The 17038-nt window shown below is 39.2% G+C and overlaps 1 protein-coding gene across 7 annotated transcripts in view; it reads left to right on the forward strand.

The window, feature by feature from the left end:
- The window catches only part of TMCC3 (transmembrane and coiled-coil domain family 3), a 129549-nt gene extending 117445 nt beyond the window's left edge, over window positions 1–12104 (forward strand). For 5 of the 7 annotated variants that reach the window (XM_086887752.1, XM_086887753.1, XM_086887754.1 and 2 more), the window contains exons 2-4: window positions 1536–2434; window positions 3937–4072; window positions 6772–12104. In XM_086887752.1, coding sequence (XP_086743878.1) covers window positions 1536–2434; window positions 3937–4072; window positions 6772–7074 — 1338 coding nt within the window. In that variant the 3' untranslated portion in view covers window positions 7075–12104. Of the gene's footprint in view, window positions 1–1535; window positions 2435–3936; window positions 4073–5572; window positions 5775–6771 lie in introns of those variants that run through there. The other 2 variants (XM_086887755.1, XM_023933599.2) reach the window with 2 other exon arrangements.
- The last annotated feature ends 4934 nt before the right edge of the window (window positions 12105–17038 follow it).

The raw sequence follows: 17038 nt of genomic DNA on the forward strand, positions 1-17038 counted from the left end.
CCCACTCTGTGTTTGTATCCCAGCATAATAGAGACAGAGTAGCTCTCCTGATCAAGCTGTGCACAATTCATAGCATTAGCAGTAGGACACTTTATCTGGTTACTGAGCTTGTATTTTAAGGACAATACAAGAATCCTTGAGTGAATTTCCAAAAAACCTGCCAAAACTGTACAAGGATGGGCTTATGATTTTTTACTCAAGAAAAAGATTGAATGGTGATCACTGGACATGTACGTATAGGTCTGGCTGCATGATCTTCAGTATTATACATAATAATAAACACTGTATTTGGAAATCAAACTTTCAACATAGTATCTCAGACATTTTGAAGCAAAAAGTAGTTAAAGCATTTCACAAATGCATCTTTAAGAGATTCTTTAATATAGTTTCTGCCTTGTATCTGCAATAGTCTTGCCTGAGGAATTATATTGGTTCCTCCTGGTATTAAAGCTCTGAAAACCCACTATGGCTAGAGCATTTGTTAAGCGGTCTCTACAGACATGTCACTGTGGCAGCTGCAACAAAATCCACTTTGTTTGTCACACAGGCTAAACCAAGATGATAATAGGGATGAAGCCATTTTGTTTAGATCATTCTTCTTATGCCTCCCCCATAACTTTGACTTTATATAGGGTGTTGTATCAGACTATCTTGCCTTTCTGTTGAGAAAGATAAAATGATCTGTTGTGGTCAGTATTGTGACTGAGTTGCCTAATTATTTTTGTTGTGCTTCCAGAGAGCATTTAAGGTGTCCAGATCCTATGCTTAACTGAATGCAGTTTTCTTTCCCGAGTTTCTTTCTGTAAATCTCATTCAGTGAACCTCCTATTAAAACAGAATTAGCACAGCAGATCAAGTTGTTGAGCACCTTCATCAAGCTGGAAAGTCAAATACAGGCCAATTCTTTCTCTATGCTCTCTGCTTTAAAAAAAACCCAAAATGCTTCCAGCTTGCTACATACACAAAATTTTCAAGAGCTTTCTTTGAGATAGTTCTGCAAAAACTTTGAATTGCGGGAGGAATTTGAATGGGATGTATCAAAAAAGGCATTAAACCTGGGAAAATATAGTGAACAGTATAGCACTGCTGTAGAGGGAAAAATCTGGTTACATCTCCATTGATGGTTGACAACTTCTAAGAGAAAAATCTGAGTGATTATCAGCCATGATCTCTTTGAAACTCTTAATAATAAACAATATATTTAGGAACCTTTTCTAACTAGGTGTTATTCTCATTTTGTGGAAAACTGGAAGTGATTCTGGAAAGCTTACAGTGATTCTGTAAGCTATTCTGAATAATCTTCTCTGTAATTCATCTTTATTTTAAGAGAGAAAAGCAGCTCCTTGGACTGTTTATTAACCCATACGAGTCAAGAAAAATGCTGCTTAATTTCAAAGAAGAGCTTATTATGCTTTACTAATATGAGCTACTTTATACTGTGTACTTGATATAATTATATGTGGAAAAGTAAACTGGATGTTTGATTTAAAAAAATATAATTCAAATTCTATTTCCCTCTTTTTCTTTTCTCTCAGGTGGAAAGACATGACATGAATACCCTGAGTTTACCACTTAACATCCGCCGTGGAGGTTCTGATACCAACCTGAACTTTGATGTACCAGATGGGGTCCTAGAATTTCACAAAGTCAAACTCAATGCAGACAGCTTGAAACAGAAAATCCTCAAAGTTACGGAGCAAATCAAGGTTGAACAAACAGCTCGAGATGGAAATGTGGCTGAGTATTTGAAACTGGTCAACAGTGCAGACAAGCAACAGGCTGGGCGCATTAAGCAAGTCTTTGAGAAAAAGAACCAGAAATCTGCTCACTCCATTGCCCAGCTGCAGAAGAAATTGGAACAGTATCACAAAAAGCTCAAGGATATCGAACAAAATGGATCTTCCAAAGCTACCAAGGATACTTCCAAAGATAACTTGAAAGATGCTCAACATGGAAAGTCTCGTAGCACTGGGCACGGAACGGAGAGCAGCAAGTCGGGTGTGCCGGGTGTATCTTTGACACCACCTGTCTTTGTTTTCAGCAAGTCCAGAGAGTTTGCCAACCTGATCCGAAACAAATTTGGTAGTGCGGACAACATTGCTCATCTCAAAAATACTCTGGATGAATTTCGGCCAGAAACGAGTTCTAGAACCTATGGGGGAAGTGCCACCATTGTTGCCAAACCAAAATACGTTAGTGATGATGAATGCTCAAGTGGGACCTCTGGATCAGCAGATAGCAATGGGAATACCTCCTTTAGTCCTGCTGTGGCAAGTACCCTGGACAGCCAAGGAAAGCTTTCCATGATTTTGGAGGAACTAAGGGAAATCAAGGAGACACAGTCCCAATTAGCTGATGATATTGAGAATTTAAAAACCCAATTTAAAAGAGACTATGGATTTATTTCTCAGATGCTACAAGAGGAAAGATATAGGTATTTTTTTTTAACTGTTCTCTTGGAAAGACTTTTGAATGGGTATAGAAACTATTTGGAAAGTGTGTATGTGTGAGAGAGAGAGATTTCAGAAGCAAGAGGAAAAAATAATTCCAATCAATATCTGATACCAACATGAAAATATCTAGTTGCAGCAACTGAAAATACACATAGAATATTTATTATAGAATATTTATATTTCCTATCAAATGGGGTAGTGCCCTTTGCCTTTGTCAAAAGCTGATCAGAAAACCCTCTCCTCTGTCATATTTTTATATGAATTATGTGAGTACTGCATGTAGGTGATGCCAATAGTTTTGTAGCTGGTGGAAGGATTCTCATCTAATGTGATTCAAAAAAGCTGATCAGTCTGTGGCGTAGCAGAACTGACTGGCAGCTGATAAGTATACCCTTGACTCCTGAGTACCTTGTCCAAATACTTCCCACACACATTGCTATGTAGTGGATGCAATGTCACCTTGTACCCTGGTACAACACACACGTGGGAGATGTAGTTTTAAGTGCTGTGGCACAACTTCGTCTTGCATTTGTTACTTGACAATCAATTCCTTTACCATCTTCTGTAAGAAATGGATGATATGTTCTATCCAAGAGGGCTTTCACCTGCTGTACCTATATAACATTTTTCCTATGGCCTGTTAAAGTGACAGTCAATTCTTGAAGTCTTTGCTGCGCCAGTGGGCAAAATCTCGATATGAAGGGCAATATTTCATGTTGCTATTTCCCTTGATTATAGTTCTTGAAATATAATGAAAGGCTTGATATCATGTGATAATATAGGGAGGAAAGAGCAATGAAAGTGGCCTACTGAACCCATTATTTGGTTTCAGGAGAAGACAGAGTGGCCTTTTCTGACAGCTCTCTGCCAATAAAATCTCAAGCCTCCTGCTACCCATTTCTAGACAATTTTGCCCCCATCATTTTTGTGCTGACTGCAGTGTTTGCCTGTTTGTGTGTTAAATTAAGTGACAAACTCACAAAAAAAAAATTCTAGTTTGCTGGTGATTTACTTGAACTGCTTTACCATGTAAAAGCATGCTAGAACAGACTGTACATAAATGGCAGAACCCTGCAGTTGTGTATGAGAGAGAGCATATTTTTCCTGTCATTACTAGTGAGCTATTAACTGGCTCAAACTTACTTATAAAGCCATATCTTCTTGGCTAAATGAAGAGTGAAAGATGTGAGTTGGATATCCTTAGGCACTGTTTATATTTCATATAATTTGCCAATGATGTACAAATATTTGCTTTTTAGCACCTACTGCCAGCAAGAAACACTAAAAAAAGGCTTTCAGATTGCTGAATAAATGTTAGTGGAATGTTTGCAAAGTTTTTACTGGTTTCTATATGTGCCAGTCAGATGAATTCATTGTATGCTGAGAAATTTTTACATTTTACCTTTTAAAATGTGCAACTGTTTTCGTGATTTGGCATTATTTGAATAGAAGGCACTAAATCTAGACCTCTTTTCCTAATAAGATACGAAAGATTGGAAGACCAGTTAAATGACCTCACTGACCTTCATCAAAATGAGACAGCAAACTTGAAACAAGAGCTAGCCAGCATAGAGGAGAAGGTGGCGTATCAGGCCTACGAGCGATCACGAGATGTTCAGGTACTTATTTTCCTTATCATAATTTTCAGATGTGTTATAGAAATCTTGTACCATGAAACATTTGCATTTTTTCTACATATTTTTAAACAAGGATTATGTGAAAATATTTAAGCCCATGTTTTCTCTGCTTTAAGGTGAAAACCCAGCACATTGAATCAGTGACTGTCTCCATTTGGTTCTCTGGATTCAGGATTTTTTCTGATGGAACTGATGATATGGCTTAGGCAGACTTGGGGTTGAAGAATGGCCTGTTTTAATTTCTTTCACAGAGGAGGAAGGAATTGCATTGCTTCTGACAATGTCCTGACACAAACTTCTTTCTCAGACTTTCTCCAATATGTAGTTTCATCACTGGCGAGTTTTATTATAAATTGAACTTAGGGTGAAAAGAGAACTGATTTATAAATTGACTTGTAGATTTGACAATTATAATTAAAGAGTTTTAAGCCATGGTCACAAGAACCTCTATAATCAAAGCTGTGGGGTGTGTTCACCTTAGTGATCAGTTGTAGTCATGTCTGATTTCAGTCATATGCCAGTAATAATGTCTGCAAGTATGTCCTGAATATAGTTACTATATGTACTTGAATATTTATATACATTACAAGCACTTACATAATGCATAACATTTCCACTCAAAGCCTGAAGAAGTGGTGATAAATGGTGAAAACACAGTTATGCCTTACCTATTCATGAACAAGTGAAGAATGCTCAAAGACTGTCTTCGTATTGGCTTAGACAGGCAAAGAACCTAAAACCTGACCTGTATACACTTGTGCTCACATTTCTAAACAGAGAGAGTGCAGGCAGCAGGATGATCACAGTTTCCTAAATGTGAGTCAGGAAGCTCCTAGGAACAGAGCTGGAAAGGGACAGTACTGAATCTAAGCATATCATAGGTTTTGTTGTAGGTTTAAACAAGAGGGGTCTATCACAGATTTAAAGAAAAGAGGACTCCTTTCTGTGAAGGCATCTTGAGGATGTAAAAACATAATGAAACCTGAGTTGTCCAACAGAAGGACTGTGAAGTATTTCCTAACTCATTAGCAGAATCCTGGAAGGCTGTCAGAGACTTTTAAAAGATTCCTGGAGGGGTGTCAGAGACTCCTAATTGAAGTGTTATGTTGATACAACCTTGCTTCTTTTATCTCTGTACAGTTGGGCCTATTTAAACCTATCTCTTTGGGGCTTTGGAAAATTAGCTAAAATAGAGTAAAAGGATTTAAGCTCTGGATATTTTGAGTAACAGCCTAACTCTGTTGCTAAAGGGTGTGCAGATAGTTTTAAAGACGTGTTTAGCCTCTCAATGCAGAGCTACAGGTATCAGACTTTTGCAGCTGGACTTTCTCTAAAGCAGCACAAGACAATTTGAGGATAACTTACAGTCAGAGTAGAAGAAGGACAAGGGAAGTTCATTAGTGTGTAGTGGAGAACATGTCTGAACCATAACAGACTTTGTGCCACACATTAAGAATTGTCTTCTATATTATTAATTCCTAGAGCAGTGAAAGGAAGCAGTCTTGTGTAAGGCACTGTGCCACACTCTCTGTGGTGACCTTGGTGCCTGGCCAGTCACTTGGTAAGCCAGTTCAACATGCTGAAACAATGAAGAACTGACCCAGCAAGGGAAAGCTGATAGCTCTCTGGGTGTTTATACACAGAGGTTTGGTTTGAAACAACTTACTGTGTGATCAGGTGAGCAATCTTGCTATTGCAAGGAAAATATCTGGAGTTTGAGAGTGGAGAAGAAAGCAGGGATGCTGGAGTGTTGGTTTTCTTTGCCATACAGTGGTAAAAGATTATGTCAAGTTGCTGAATCTCATTAAATGATAGCTTTGCACCATGTTACACAGTGGTGTCCAAATCCCACCTCCAGCAAAAAGCTGGCATTTTGGAAAATAAGTGAAGCAGCTGGAAGTTTTTCTGTGTTTCTGTGCTTTGTGAGGGCTTAAGCATGGTGAAAGTGTCTTTAGGAAGCATTTTATTCAAACTTTTATTCCATTCTCAAATAGAATTCTCAAATATTCTCAAATAGAAAAGAAAGGTCTGATTTCTTTAAAACAAATTGTGAACTGGAATAGATCATGTGAGAGAGAATCCCATAAAAGTATCTCCACAGGTTGTTCCACTGTCTTCACACTGACAGAGGGAGAAGGCCAGATCTCAGAAGGGACTCAAGCCCAACATTGTAGGATGGGGAGCTTTGAGAGCAAAATTAATGTAGGCCACAGAGGCAGTGTAAAGCAAGTGCTACATGTTGCAAAGTAGATTTAATTAGTATCATAACAAGCCCACACTAATGTTTTCTATAGAATATGCAAAGAAACGAATTTTCTTGCTGTTTTGATGCAGTGATAGTTGCTATGGCAACAGCTTCACTAGTACTTTGTATCAACACTATCTATAGGAAACAACTGTCATGAACATTAAAGTTATGATACTTTTTCTCAAGCATGAAAAAAGAACAAACCTACATTTTGGAGAGTGTTGTTAGACTTGATTATGTCTGAGCAAACAGTGACACACTCATGCAGACATACATGTGCATTTATTTTTTTAAAAGTTGGTGGTTCATTGAAATTTTAGCAGTCTATAATAAATTACACTTCTAATATAGCTGATGGATGGCTCAGCAGCTAAAATGTGAAGAAACATTGAATGGAAATATGGCTGCTCTAATTCTTGTTTTCTGTCTACAGGAAGCCTTGGAATCATGCCAGACCCGGGTTTCCAAACTGGAACTCCATCAGCAAGAACAGCAAGCACAGCAGTCTGAAACAGTCAATGCCAAAGTGCTCCTGGGGAAATGCATAAATGTTATCCTGGCCTTCATGACTGTCATCTTAGTGTGCGTTTCTACTATTGCGAAGTTCATTGCTCCTATGATGAAGAGCCGTTTTCATATCATCTGCACTTTTTTTGCAGTGACGCTGCTGGCAATATTTTGTAAAAACTGGGATCATATCATTTGTGCTATAGAAAGAATGATTATACCAAGATGAAGCTGTTGGACTGTCTGCTTTTTTCTTCCCCTCCCCCCCCCCCTTTTCTTCCCCTCCCTGTTTTTTATGCACTATGTGTATACAAATTCTGGTGAAAATATATAAAAGTATACTTGTTGGCAGTCAGTTGCCTGTTCAATCCGATTTTGTCTAACTGGCTGTATCTGTGATGAACTGCTCACTTAAGTCAGTCTTCTGCCTTAATCCAAAAAGTTTTCCACTTTCCAAACCCATACCCACAAAAGATGGTATGATGGTCTGGGAGGGATCCCAGCAACTCCAAGTTGCTGGTCAGGTGTGCTTTTAACTAGGCTGGAGTGCAAAGAGTGTGATCAGGAGGGAGTGCCATAATGTGTATCAGCTAGTTGGACTGATAGTTAATTTTCTCTCTGAATCCAACTAGAGTGATAAGCCAAACTATGCAGTCGTGTGTATCAGTAGCTCTAAATTCTAAATCAATGCGTAACATTACATGAGATTTTGAGTTTTCAAGACTAACAAAACTTGATGCTTCTGCTAGTAATTTTTTGCACAAAATTTATTGTTTGTAAATAAGACCAGTCATGACTATTGACCAGTCAGTTGTTCTGTCCTGGCACTGTTCCTTATCACATTCAGGAAACACATACATGTGGCGTAAGACTTCCAAAGAGGGATTGAATCGAATTATAAGATCCCCAGGCAACTTTGCAAAGGACTTAAGAAGCAAGTAACTGGTAAGAAAGTTGTCATCCACACCAAAGCACTCACTTGTTCAAGCCCTGCAACCTGCAAGGGGAAAGAAGTACACAGAAAGGCAACATGAAGGTTAGCCTTTTTTAGCACTGAATTGTTGGGGTGTTCTAACTGAATGCAAAGCATACAGGTGGTGGGACCCTGGGTACAGTGGATTTCTTTCTTCTTTCAGATTAAAGAATGTGGCAGAAACATGAGGGAACAGCTTCTTAGGGGGAGCAGGGAGTTCAACTTCTGTATATATAGGAACTGTAGACACTCTCAACAAACATTCCTGAAAATAATGGATTAACATGCAGTACCACTACTAGGAGACAGGGTTGGGTTTGTTTTCCCACTGGAATTTATTTTGTGTGATTTAAGAACTGCAAATAACTTCCCTGAAATCAGCTTGGCTTTCAGCCATGATGTAAAACAAGATCTTTATTAAAAATAAACAAACAAAAAACCACCACAAAACAAACCACCATGAACAGAATTCTTCTCCACTCTCCATTAAGTGAAAAAAGTGTCTCCAATTATTTGATGTTCAGTGTTAGTAACTGTGAAAATAATTGTCATGACATATTTTCTTTTCAGTTGCAGTATTTTTTATGCTGGTATTATGGGAGGGTGGGAGGGAGGGCATAGTTTGGTGTGTATATTTCTTTTTAATCAAGTGCAATAGTTGGTATAGAAGTTGTGAAGACCTTAATCTGAGGAAAGGGAATGGGTGAGGGGAAGGCAGAGAACTTTGACATTCTACCACAGTCAGATAAACAGTTACTATTTGTAACTTCAGGAAGTGAAGAAAGGACATAATTCACTTAATAAATAATGACATAACTCAGCATTTAGAAAATTCAATTAAAATGCTTACAAATATTTAAAGAATTATTTATATGTGCTAAGTCTTTGAACAGAGAATCAGGAAGGACTGTGCTGGTTTGCAGTCACTGTAAATGGCTCAGATCAGGCACACCCATGTTATCCTAGCCCAGCCCTACCTCATCTCGAGAGGGAAGTGGAATCCAAAAGCAAACAAACAAGAACCCAAACAAGACCAACAACTGGTTCTGATCCTAAGAATGTTGTGACTCTTCATGGTGTTTTCTTGCCATCTCTCTTATAATCTCCTTCTCTTCAGCTGGCACAGCCAACTTCTGCATTGGCCTCTTGAGAAAACAGTTTAGCATTTTGTTAAATGGGTTCAGAAGGGTAGACATGCAAGAGAGGAATAATGTGTTAATAATGTTTACCTGAGAAAAACTCCTTTGCCTATTGCATGATTTTACATTTATATAATCGTCCCAGTGCTATTTTATGTAGTTGAAATGTTACATCAGGTAGCCTCAAGGACAGGCAGGAAAAAGGTTAGTGTTTTTCTTACAGCAAAGGATGTTGGTGTGGTACAACCTGGGAATGTGAAGTCTTCTGTTCCAAGGGCATCCTATTACAATTCTGGAAGATGACCTCAGTGCAAAATGAGGGTAGGATTTAAAATCGATGGCTCTACAAAAGATTGCTCACTGTCTTGATAGAATCTGACTGGGCCTAAATTATAAATTGGAAACAGGAAGGTCTTGCATTTCCATATTTGCTTTACCTCTGGCAGAGGACACAGAAAAGCTATAAAGGATGCATAATGTTAGTTATGTAAATTAAAACAACCTAATTGGTTTTTAGGTTATTTTCTCTGCTGGGCTTAAATCACTGGAGGGTGTGACACACGTCAAAAAACTAACAAAAAATGTAAAGTGAAGGGCAAAATTCTGCTTTTGGGTGAAGCAAAATCACTCAGTTTTGAGTGAAACTGTTGTAATTTTGCACAGAGTGAGACTGCAGTGCTAGGAGTTGAGCCGTGTAGAAGGCCAGCCAAGGAGGGAGGTCTTCACCCTCCCATTTCCTACCTTGTGCTAACACTGGTATGTGGTGAAGTCTTCCATGTGCCATGTTCACTTACTAGACTGGAAGAGAAACCTGGTGAAAGAGGTAGATGGTTCTCCACATCTAGACTTAAAGGGCTGGTAAAAAGGTCTCATGAGTATGAAACAGGGATTTTAAGGGAGATGAGCTTTTTTCTTCTTGTTGCATTGAATCATTAGCTATCCCTAAAACTGGGCTCCAGGCAGACTCTCTGCAGATTACTGGGGCAGCTTCAGTGTAGAAAAGTTCTTTCTATCTTTTTCCTACAGGAACATATACAAGCAGCCCCAGCATGTGGTGGGACAGGCTAGCCAGTTGTGTCTATACTCGGGATCAAGAGAAGGCTGGTGCCTGAGCTAGGCAGGGCTGATGCTTCTGCCATTAGCTTCAGTATGGGCATCACTTCTCCTCTTTAGGCTGTGATTATGTATTTTACATATTAGTGTGTGTATCTGGCCTGCAGTCTGAGCTCTGCTTCCTGTGAAAGTATGCCTAGGCCAACCCAAAGAATTGCAGTTCTCCTAATGAGAACTGTTCAGCTTCTCAGTCAATTAACCGTCTTCTGTCAGGATAGCATTTGCTTTTATATTCTCATACAGCACACCACACAATCTTAGGATACTCCTTACACCTACTCATCATGAGCCTGTAAAACACTCCCACTTAACAAAAAGTTGCCAGACAGTGTCTTTTCTGCTTGGTGCTGCCTGGTAGGCAAGTATTTCACTTCACTTTGGTAGTAATTCTCTGATGGAAAAGCCCTTCAGTTGTTAAAACCTGTTCTATAGGCTTTTGGCACCTTTTTGTTCCAAGGTTTCTGGAGATTTAGTTTCTTATGAAAGTTAGCACAGTTTTCCTGATTTCTCCTATTTCAGCATTCAAGACTAAATGAGGTTTCCTCTAAAAATTGTTTAATGGATCCCTTTGCTAGCTTCAGCTATAACTCTGTTATTGTTGGAAGTCCAATTAGTGATCGGCAGGACTGATCGAGACCCAGTTTAAATTCCTTCTTTCTGGTTTACGTTATATTCATTCATGCAACTTCTCACTTTATTGCACTCCTGTGATGTCTATTTTCTCTGAATTCTTAGAGAGGAACTAAAAAATTTCACTGCATTTTAGTTTAGTATCAAAATGTTTGTATTGTGCAGTACCTCTGCTGCAGGACACCATTAATATAGATCTGATGTCTGCACTCCGGGAAGAATATTTAAAAGCCAATGGCTTTTTCTTTAAACAAATCATGATTGCTTATCTGGGGAATAGCAATGTGAAAAGTGAAGACAATTTGCTGTAGGAAAGATACATGATCCACTCACCAGAAGCTGAAGCTAGACAAATCCAGTGTAAGCATAAGGTTCAGTTTTGCAATTATAAGGGCTGCCAGCTAATTAATAGCTACTAAGTGACATAATAAACAAGGACTCCAACATTTGAAGTTGAATTAGTTCAGACTTATGTTTGATACAAAGTTAACTGTATACTAACAACTAGTGCTTTCTGAAATCAAAATCACTGAAGAAATTCAGGAAAGGAACAAGAAAACAAAGAAGCTTGTAGTCAATTTAGAAGGTAAAAGAGCCAATTTTCTTGTTTAGTTGTTTTTGTTTGGGGAACAAAGTCCCTTTCCACTGTGATAGAGACATTTTACTGCTGCATTCAATGATACAATAGAAGATAAACAGAGATTAATGTAATTAAACACTCTAATTTTGATAGCAGAATTTAATCCCTTCTGAAAGTCCATCTAGGACTAGCATTCAGGCAAATTTATTCTCCACTATTTTTAACCAACCAAATATATGTCTGCTTTCTTCATTCACTATCATGCCAGAACATAGCCTTTAAGTACCAGAGATTATAAAGGGCTTGTTTTCAGATAAAGTTGGAATTATCTCTCTGATGCTAATCCTGCACAAAGCATCAGACATTTTTGCATTGCAACAGTGAAAGAGTTTAGAAAATATTTATTTTAGTCAATGAAAGTGCTTGTTCTCCCTGAAAAACTCAATTGAGATGATGATGTATATAAGGACTGCATGAGACCAAGTCAACTTGTCTTGTACAGTTGATTTGCTGTAGGTTTAGCATATTAAATTTTAGTGTTGTTGGAAAGTTTTGCACAAAGCCACCTTTCCTTTTTACCCAGGGAACCTGGGTCTGGTAGTATCAAGGTGTACCAAAAATCGTCTGCTTTTATGAACTAAAGTTAATTGTCTTGGAGTGTGACATGCAATGTTTCTCATACTGTTTCCATTTTGTGCAACACTGTGGAAAGATTCAATTATGAAAATGTAATTTTTGTATATTTGGTTGTGTAGTCATGACTGCCTCTAAGGTGCCATTAACATTTTTTAAAATAAAAATATTTACATTTATTTGGTGATGAATATTGTCTCTTAAACTTTCTGTCTGATCATTCAAACCCCTATCAGTTTTCCTTTCTCAGTAACAAATTATTCATTTGACAGTGATAAATTTAACCCGTTGAGCACAAGGCCCAGTTAAATCTGAGCATTCTGCTCTGCTGCAATTTTGACCAAAACCTGTTGAGTTTCAGTTACAGTTGCGACATGGCAAAACTGCAAACATCAAACTAGGTATCATCATTGTTTTTATCCAAAGCCTGTGTGAAATTTGCTATGCAAATGTTGTGCTATTGTGCCAAGCAGCTGGACTCACTTTGGATTATTTTTTTTTTAAATTTACAATTAAAAACTTAAGAAGTGTTTTTATGTTATTGTCAGAAACCTTGGTCATGTGTGCCAGAAAAATTATGTAACTGACATAAAGCAAAATGTTTGCATTTATTATTCATAAAGCAGAAGTCTTTTCAGCTATCACTGGCAGCCATTGGGAATTATGTCATTTTTATTCCAAGAACAGAGCAGATACTGCCATAACAGATTGTTTTGCAATCACACTGTACTTCCTTTTTGATCCTGTTGACAAAATGGTGCAGGGGCTGCTACGTCACCTGCAGACTTTCCAAGGTCTTGTCAAGCTGAGTTTCACATGTATTCCTGGATCTTTTCCTATATTAAGGCTAACTCCATTCACAAACAGCAGCTTCTCCCACAACCACTAATGATTTTGCCCATTTCTTGCATGGGCTAAATAATCCCTACTAACCAGGCAAACCAGACATAAATAAATGCACCTCACTCATCATCAGTTCTCTCAGTTGCTCAAAACTCTGGCTTTGGAGAGTGCAAAGCACACCCTGGTAACTGCTTTAACACCCAAAATTAAAAAGGCAGAGAGTAAAATACAACAGTCCTGTTCAACAGCGCAGAAAGAGAAGTGTCGCTTGTTGCCAAGAAGTGGCCACTGTGCAATGTTAGCAATCACTGTATGAAATAAATAACCCTTACCAACAGCATACTCTGAAATACTTTGTGTTGGTGTCCCAAATAATTCCAAGAACCAAAGTTGTGTGACTGTGCCAGAAACCAGCTGAAGGCACCCAAGACTTCATCTGCTGTTACACTGCAACTCATTTTGCAACATCCAGAACTGCCCTGAACTAGTTTGTTAGGCAGAGCTAGCAGAGCAATTTATAAACTTAGTGATAAATTCTCCCTGAATGTGGGTGCTTATTTCTCTGCTTGTGCTGCTGCAGAGGGTGCAGCAGTCAAACAGCAGGTTCTGCCTCTCCTGGAAACTGGCACTGCATTGATGTAATTGAAAGAAGTTTCCACACTGTTTCCTCCTCAATTCCTGTTTGGACTGTGACTTAGGGGACAACTCATTAGTTTTTGTGAAGTTGCCTAGTGGATCGATGCTATGTCACCTTTTATGTGTAGCCTACCAGATTCAGACAGAAGTGGAGAGGCTGAACTACTGGACAGGCTAGTCACTTGTGGGGTTCTGCATCCCCTGCCCAGTTCTCTTCAACCTAATTAACAACTTGGATGCAGGACTCAAAGGAATATTAAATAAGTTGGCCAATGACACTAAGCTGGGAGGAGCTGTTGACTCCTTCAAGGGCAGAGAGGCCCTGCAGACAAATCACAACAAATTAGACATGGGCGATCAGCAAACAAATGAAGCTTAACAAGGGAAAGTGCCAGATTGTGCACCTGGGACAGGGCAATCCTGGTAGTGTGTCTAGAATGGGGAACAAGAGGCAGCTCTGTGGAAAGGGATCTGGGGGTCCTGGTCTATGGCAAGCTGAACATGAGCCAGCAGTGCCCTGGCAGCCAGGAGGCACCAGACAACCTGGAGTGTCCTGGGAGCATCAGACACAGCATGGCCACCCAGGCAAGGGAGGGGATTGTCCCCTCTGCTCTGCACTGGGGCAGCCTCACCTCCAGTGCTGAGGGCAGTTTTGGGTGCCACAATATAAAACAGACATTCAACTATGAAAGAGCATCCAAAGAAGGGCTGCTAGGATGGTGAAGGGGCTGAAAGGGCAACCTTATGAGGATTGGCTGAGGACACTTGTTCTGTTTAGCCTGGAGAAGAAGAGACTGAGGAGAGACCTCGTCACTGTCTGCAATTTCCTTGTGAGGGGAAGTGGAGGGGCAGACACTGATCTCTTTACTCTCATGACCAGCAACGTGACTTGAGGAAATGGCATGAAACTGAGTCAGGGCAGGTTTAAGTTGGATATTAGGAAAACATTTTTTTACACAGAGGGTGGTTGTAGACTGGAAGGGGCTCTTCAAAGAAGTGGTCACAGCACCAAGCCTGGCAGAGCTCAAGAAGGGTTTTGACAACCCTCTCCGACACATGGTGTGACTCTTAGGGTGATCTGTACAGGGCCAGAAGTAGGACTCAATGACCTGATGAGTATCTTCCAAGTCTGTTGCCGCTGGAGATGACTGGATCACACAAACACAGCTCGAGGTGTGGTGAAAAGCAGAGAGAGTTTATTTCTTCTCCCAGGATTTATAGGTTTCTAACCACGGCCAGGGATTGGATGGTCAGGATAACACTTCTGTAACCACACTGACCGTGAGAGATGTCCATCACAAGAGGTGTATCAGAAAGAATGTACACATCTTTATGTTTACAGTTACTGTCTTGGGAAAGTCTTCAGAAAACTAAGTCAGCAAGCTCAGAAGGTGAGTTTTCAGGGTGACATCAGTCAGCCTAATCTATGATTCCGTGATACTCTACACCTTAGGACAAGCTTGAAGCTGGCCAGTGCTAAGCTTCTGAAAGAAGCCCAGACATGCTTTTAACAGAAACTTTAGGAATTGAGCTTACATTTGATGTAGTCATGATCCCTTCAGCTGCTGAGTGTGTGGTTCTACCTACCTGTGTGTGTAAATTTGGAAAAACTCTAGTTATTGTTTAGTTACTGATGGCTAGAATGGAATCAATCTAATGGGAATGAAAGCAGTCAGGACTGAAGCCTGTAATATATGAAAACACTACACATGGAAAAAGCCCCTTGTAGCCTAAAAATTCCCTTTATATTTTTCTGTTTAATACCATTTTAATGAGTTGGTACTGGTCAGGGGAACATCCTTTTCCTTTGTAGTCATAGACACATAGTGAAAAGACAGAAGATCAGCACGAAATACTGTACATCCAGGCTGAAGAGGAAAGTGGAGAACACAATTCTTGTGTGGTCAGCAGCTTCATACAACTCATCTGTCTGAGAAACACCTTAATAAACTGCCTTAGGCTTAATATGCACTGATATATTATATGCTAAAAATTGTACTCTGGTTCTACTGAGCTTAATGTTAAAAAAGCCCTCTGAATTTAACTGCACAAGACTTATCATAGCACTAAAATCCAATTCTGTCTTTTGACTTCGTAATGCCAAAAATATTCATTTTCTCAGGCAATCTCCCCACCACAATGTATGGTTTTAAGTCTCTATCACAAGTAGCACACTACTTAGTCACAAACATCTCTGCCACAATTACATGGGATGGTGAAACTATTTGGATGCTTGCAGGATCTGCTGACTCAGATGAACAGAGCTTGTAGTCCCAACTCTAATTCTCCACTTGGCCTCTGTCCTGGATAGAGTCTGGATTCAGGTCAAGGTGACATAGACTAAGCATGGATTAAACTACAGGTACAACCAGCAGCATGTGTACGTAACAAGAAAACCTTCTCTAAAGATATGCCACCGTGCTACAGGAGTTGAGGATTTATCTAATCTAGCAACCATTTTCAGCTTGCTCAACTAAGACAGCAAAGAAGTCTAAATGAGCTTTCAAACTCAAGACTTTTTCTGACCATACTTACTCGGTAAACTCCAAAGACTATCTGCAAAATGCATTGAAATATTTTCCTGGGCTTCTCTACATATTTTACAGCTTTTTATACATTGCTTTCTTTCTGTGAAGGTGAACCTTGCTGTTCTGTGAAATGTTGATCTACTCAGAACTAATATAATATGACATTTAAAGAGTCACAAACAATCTCTAATACTGTTGATCAAAAACTGTAAGATCTCTAAATGAAATCTCTTTACTTTTACCCAAGCCATAGTGAACTTCAAGTGTCCCTTAGACTTTATTTTTTTAAGTAAACTAATGAGATAGATTTATATTTTTACCAAAAAAAGCCTGCCTGTGTTGTGGGAGATGTTCCAAAAAGGGGAGTTTGCTACTGTTGGAATAATCCTTTTTTATATAAAGGTGTTGTACATATTTCCTTTATGTACTGAGTTAGAAGAGAAGAAAAATTCAAACCAACCCCAGTATGTGATTCCTCTTTCTCCCCAACAGGATGGCTTCATATTTACCTCTCCCTCATTTTTTTCCCCCGTATTTGTCTAGTAACAATTAAAGTCTTCATTTTCTAGCTATTTCTGCCTCTTGCTGTCCAGATCCTCTTTCTTTTTTTGCTGTGTGCATTAGCCCCACTTCTACCCCTATAAGCTCTGCTTTCTATTCCTCCTTTCTTCAGCCATTTCCTCTTTGTGCCCTTGAACTTCATCTTGATTCTTGCTTTTTCTCTCTTTCCTGGTACTCTGCAAATTCCCATCTGAGTCACTACAGCAGCACTCCTTTTAGCAGAGGTAGGAATGTCACTGTGACGAAGAAGAGTCCCATTACCAGCCACACTTCAGAACTGCTGGCCATCAATGAATAACTGGAATGATTTGACTCAGCAGGTCTCAGAAGGAAACAAGTACCCTTCTCTGATCAATGTGAAAAACATGGAGGCAAAAATAAAGTAACACAATTTCTAGCATCTTGAGTTATCCTCTCAGAAAAAGATTACACATTGAGAATATTTAGTAATTATTCCTTAAATTAGCTGGCAAGAGACACCCAACCCTGTCTGTTGATTTTAGTTACCTAAAATATTTTAGATTTTGTGGGTTTTTTTGCTGTGTTCCCTGCTGAGC

This window comes from Cyanistes caeruleus, chromosome 4 (assembly GCF_971803275.1).
Source record: "Cyanistes caeruleus chromosome 4, bCyaCae1.hap1.1, whole genome shotgun sequence".
Classification (NCBI taxonomy): Eukaryota; Metazoa; Chordata; class Aves; order Passeriformes; family Paridae; genus Cyanistes; species Cyanistes caeruleus.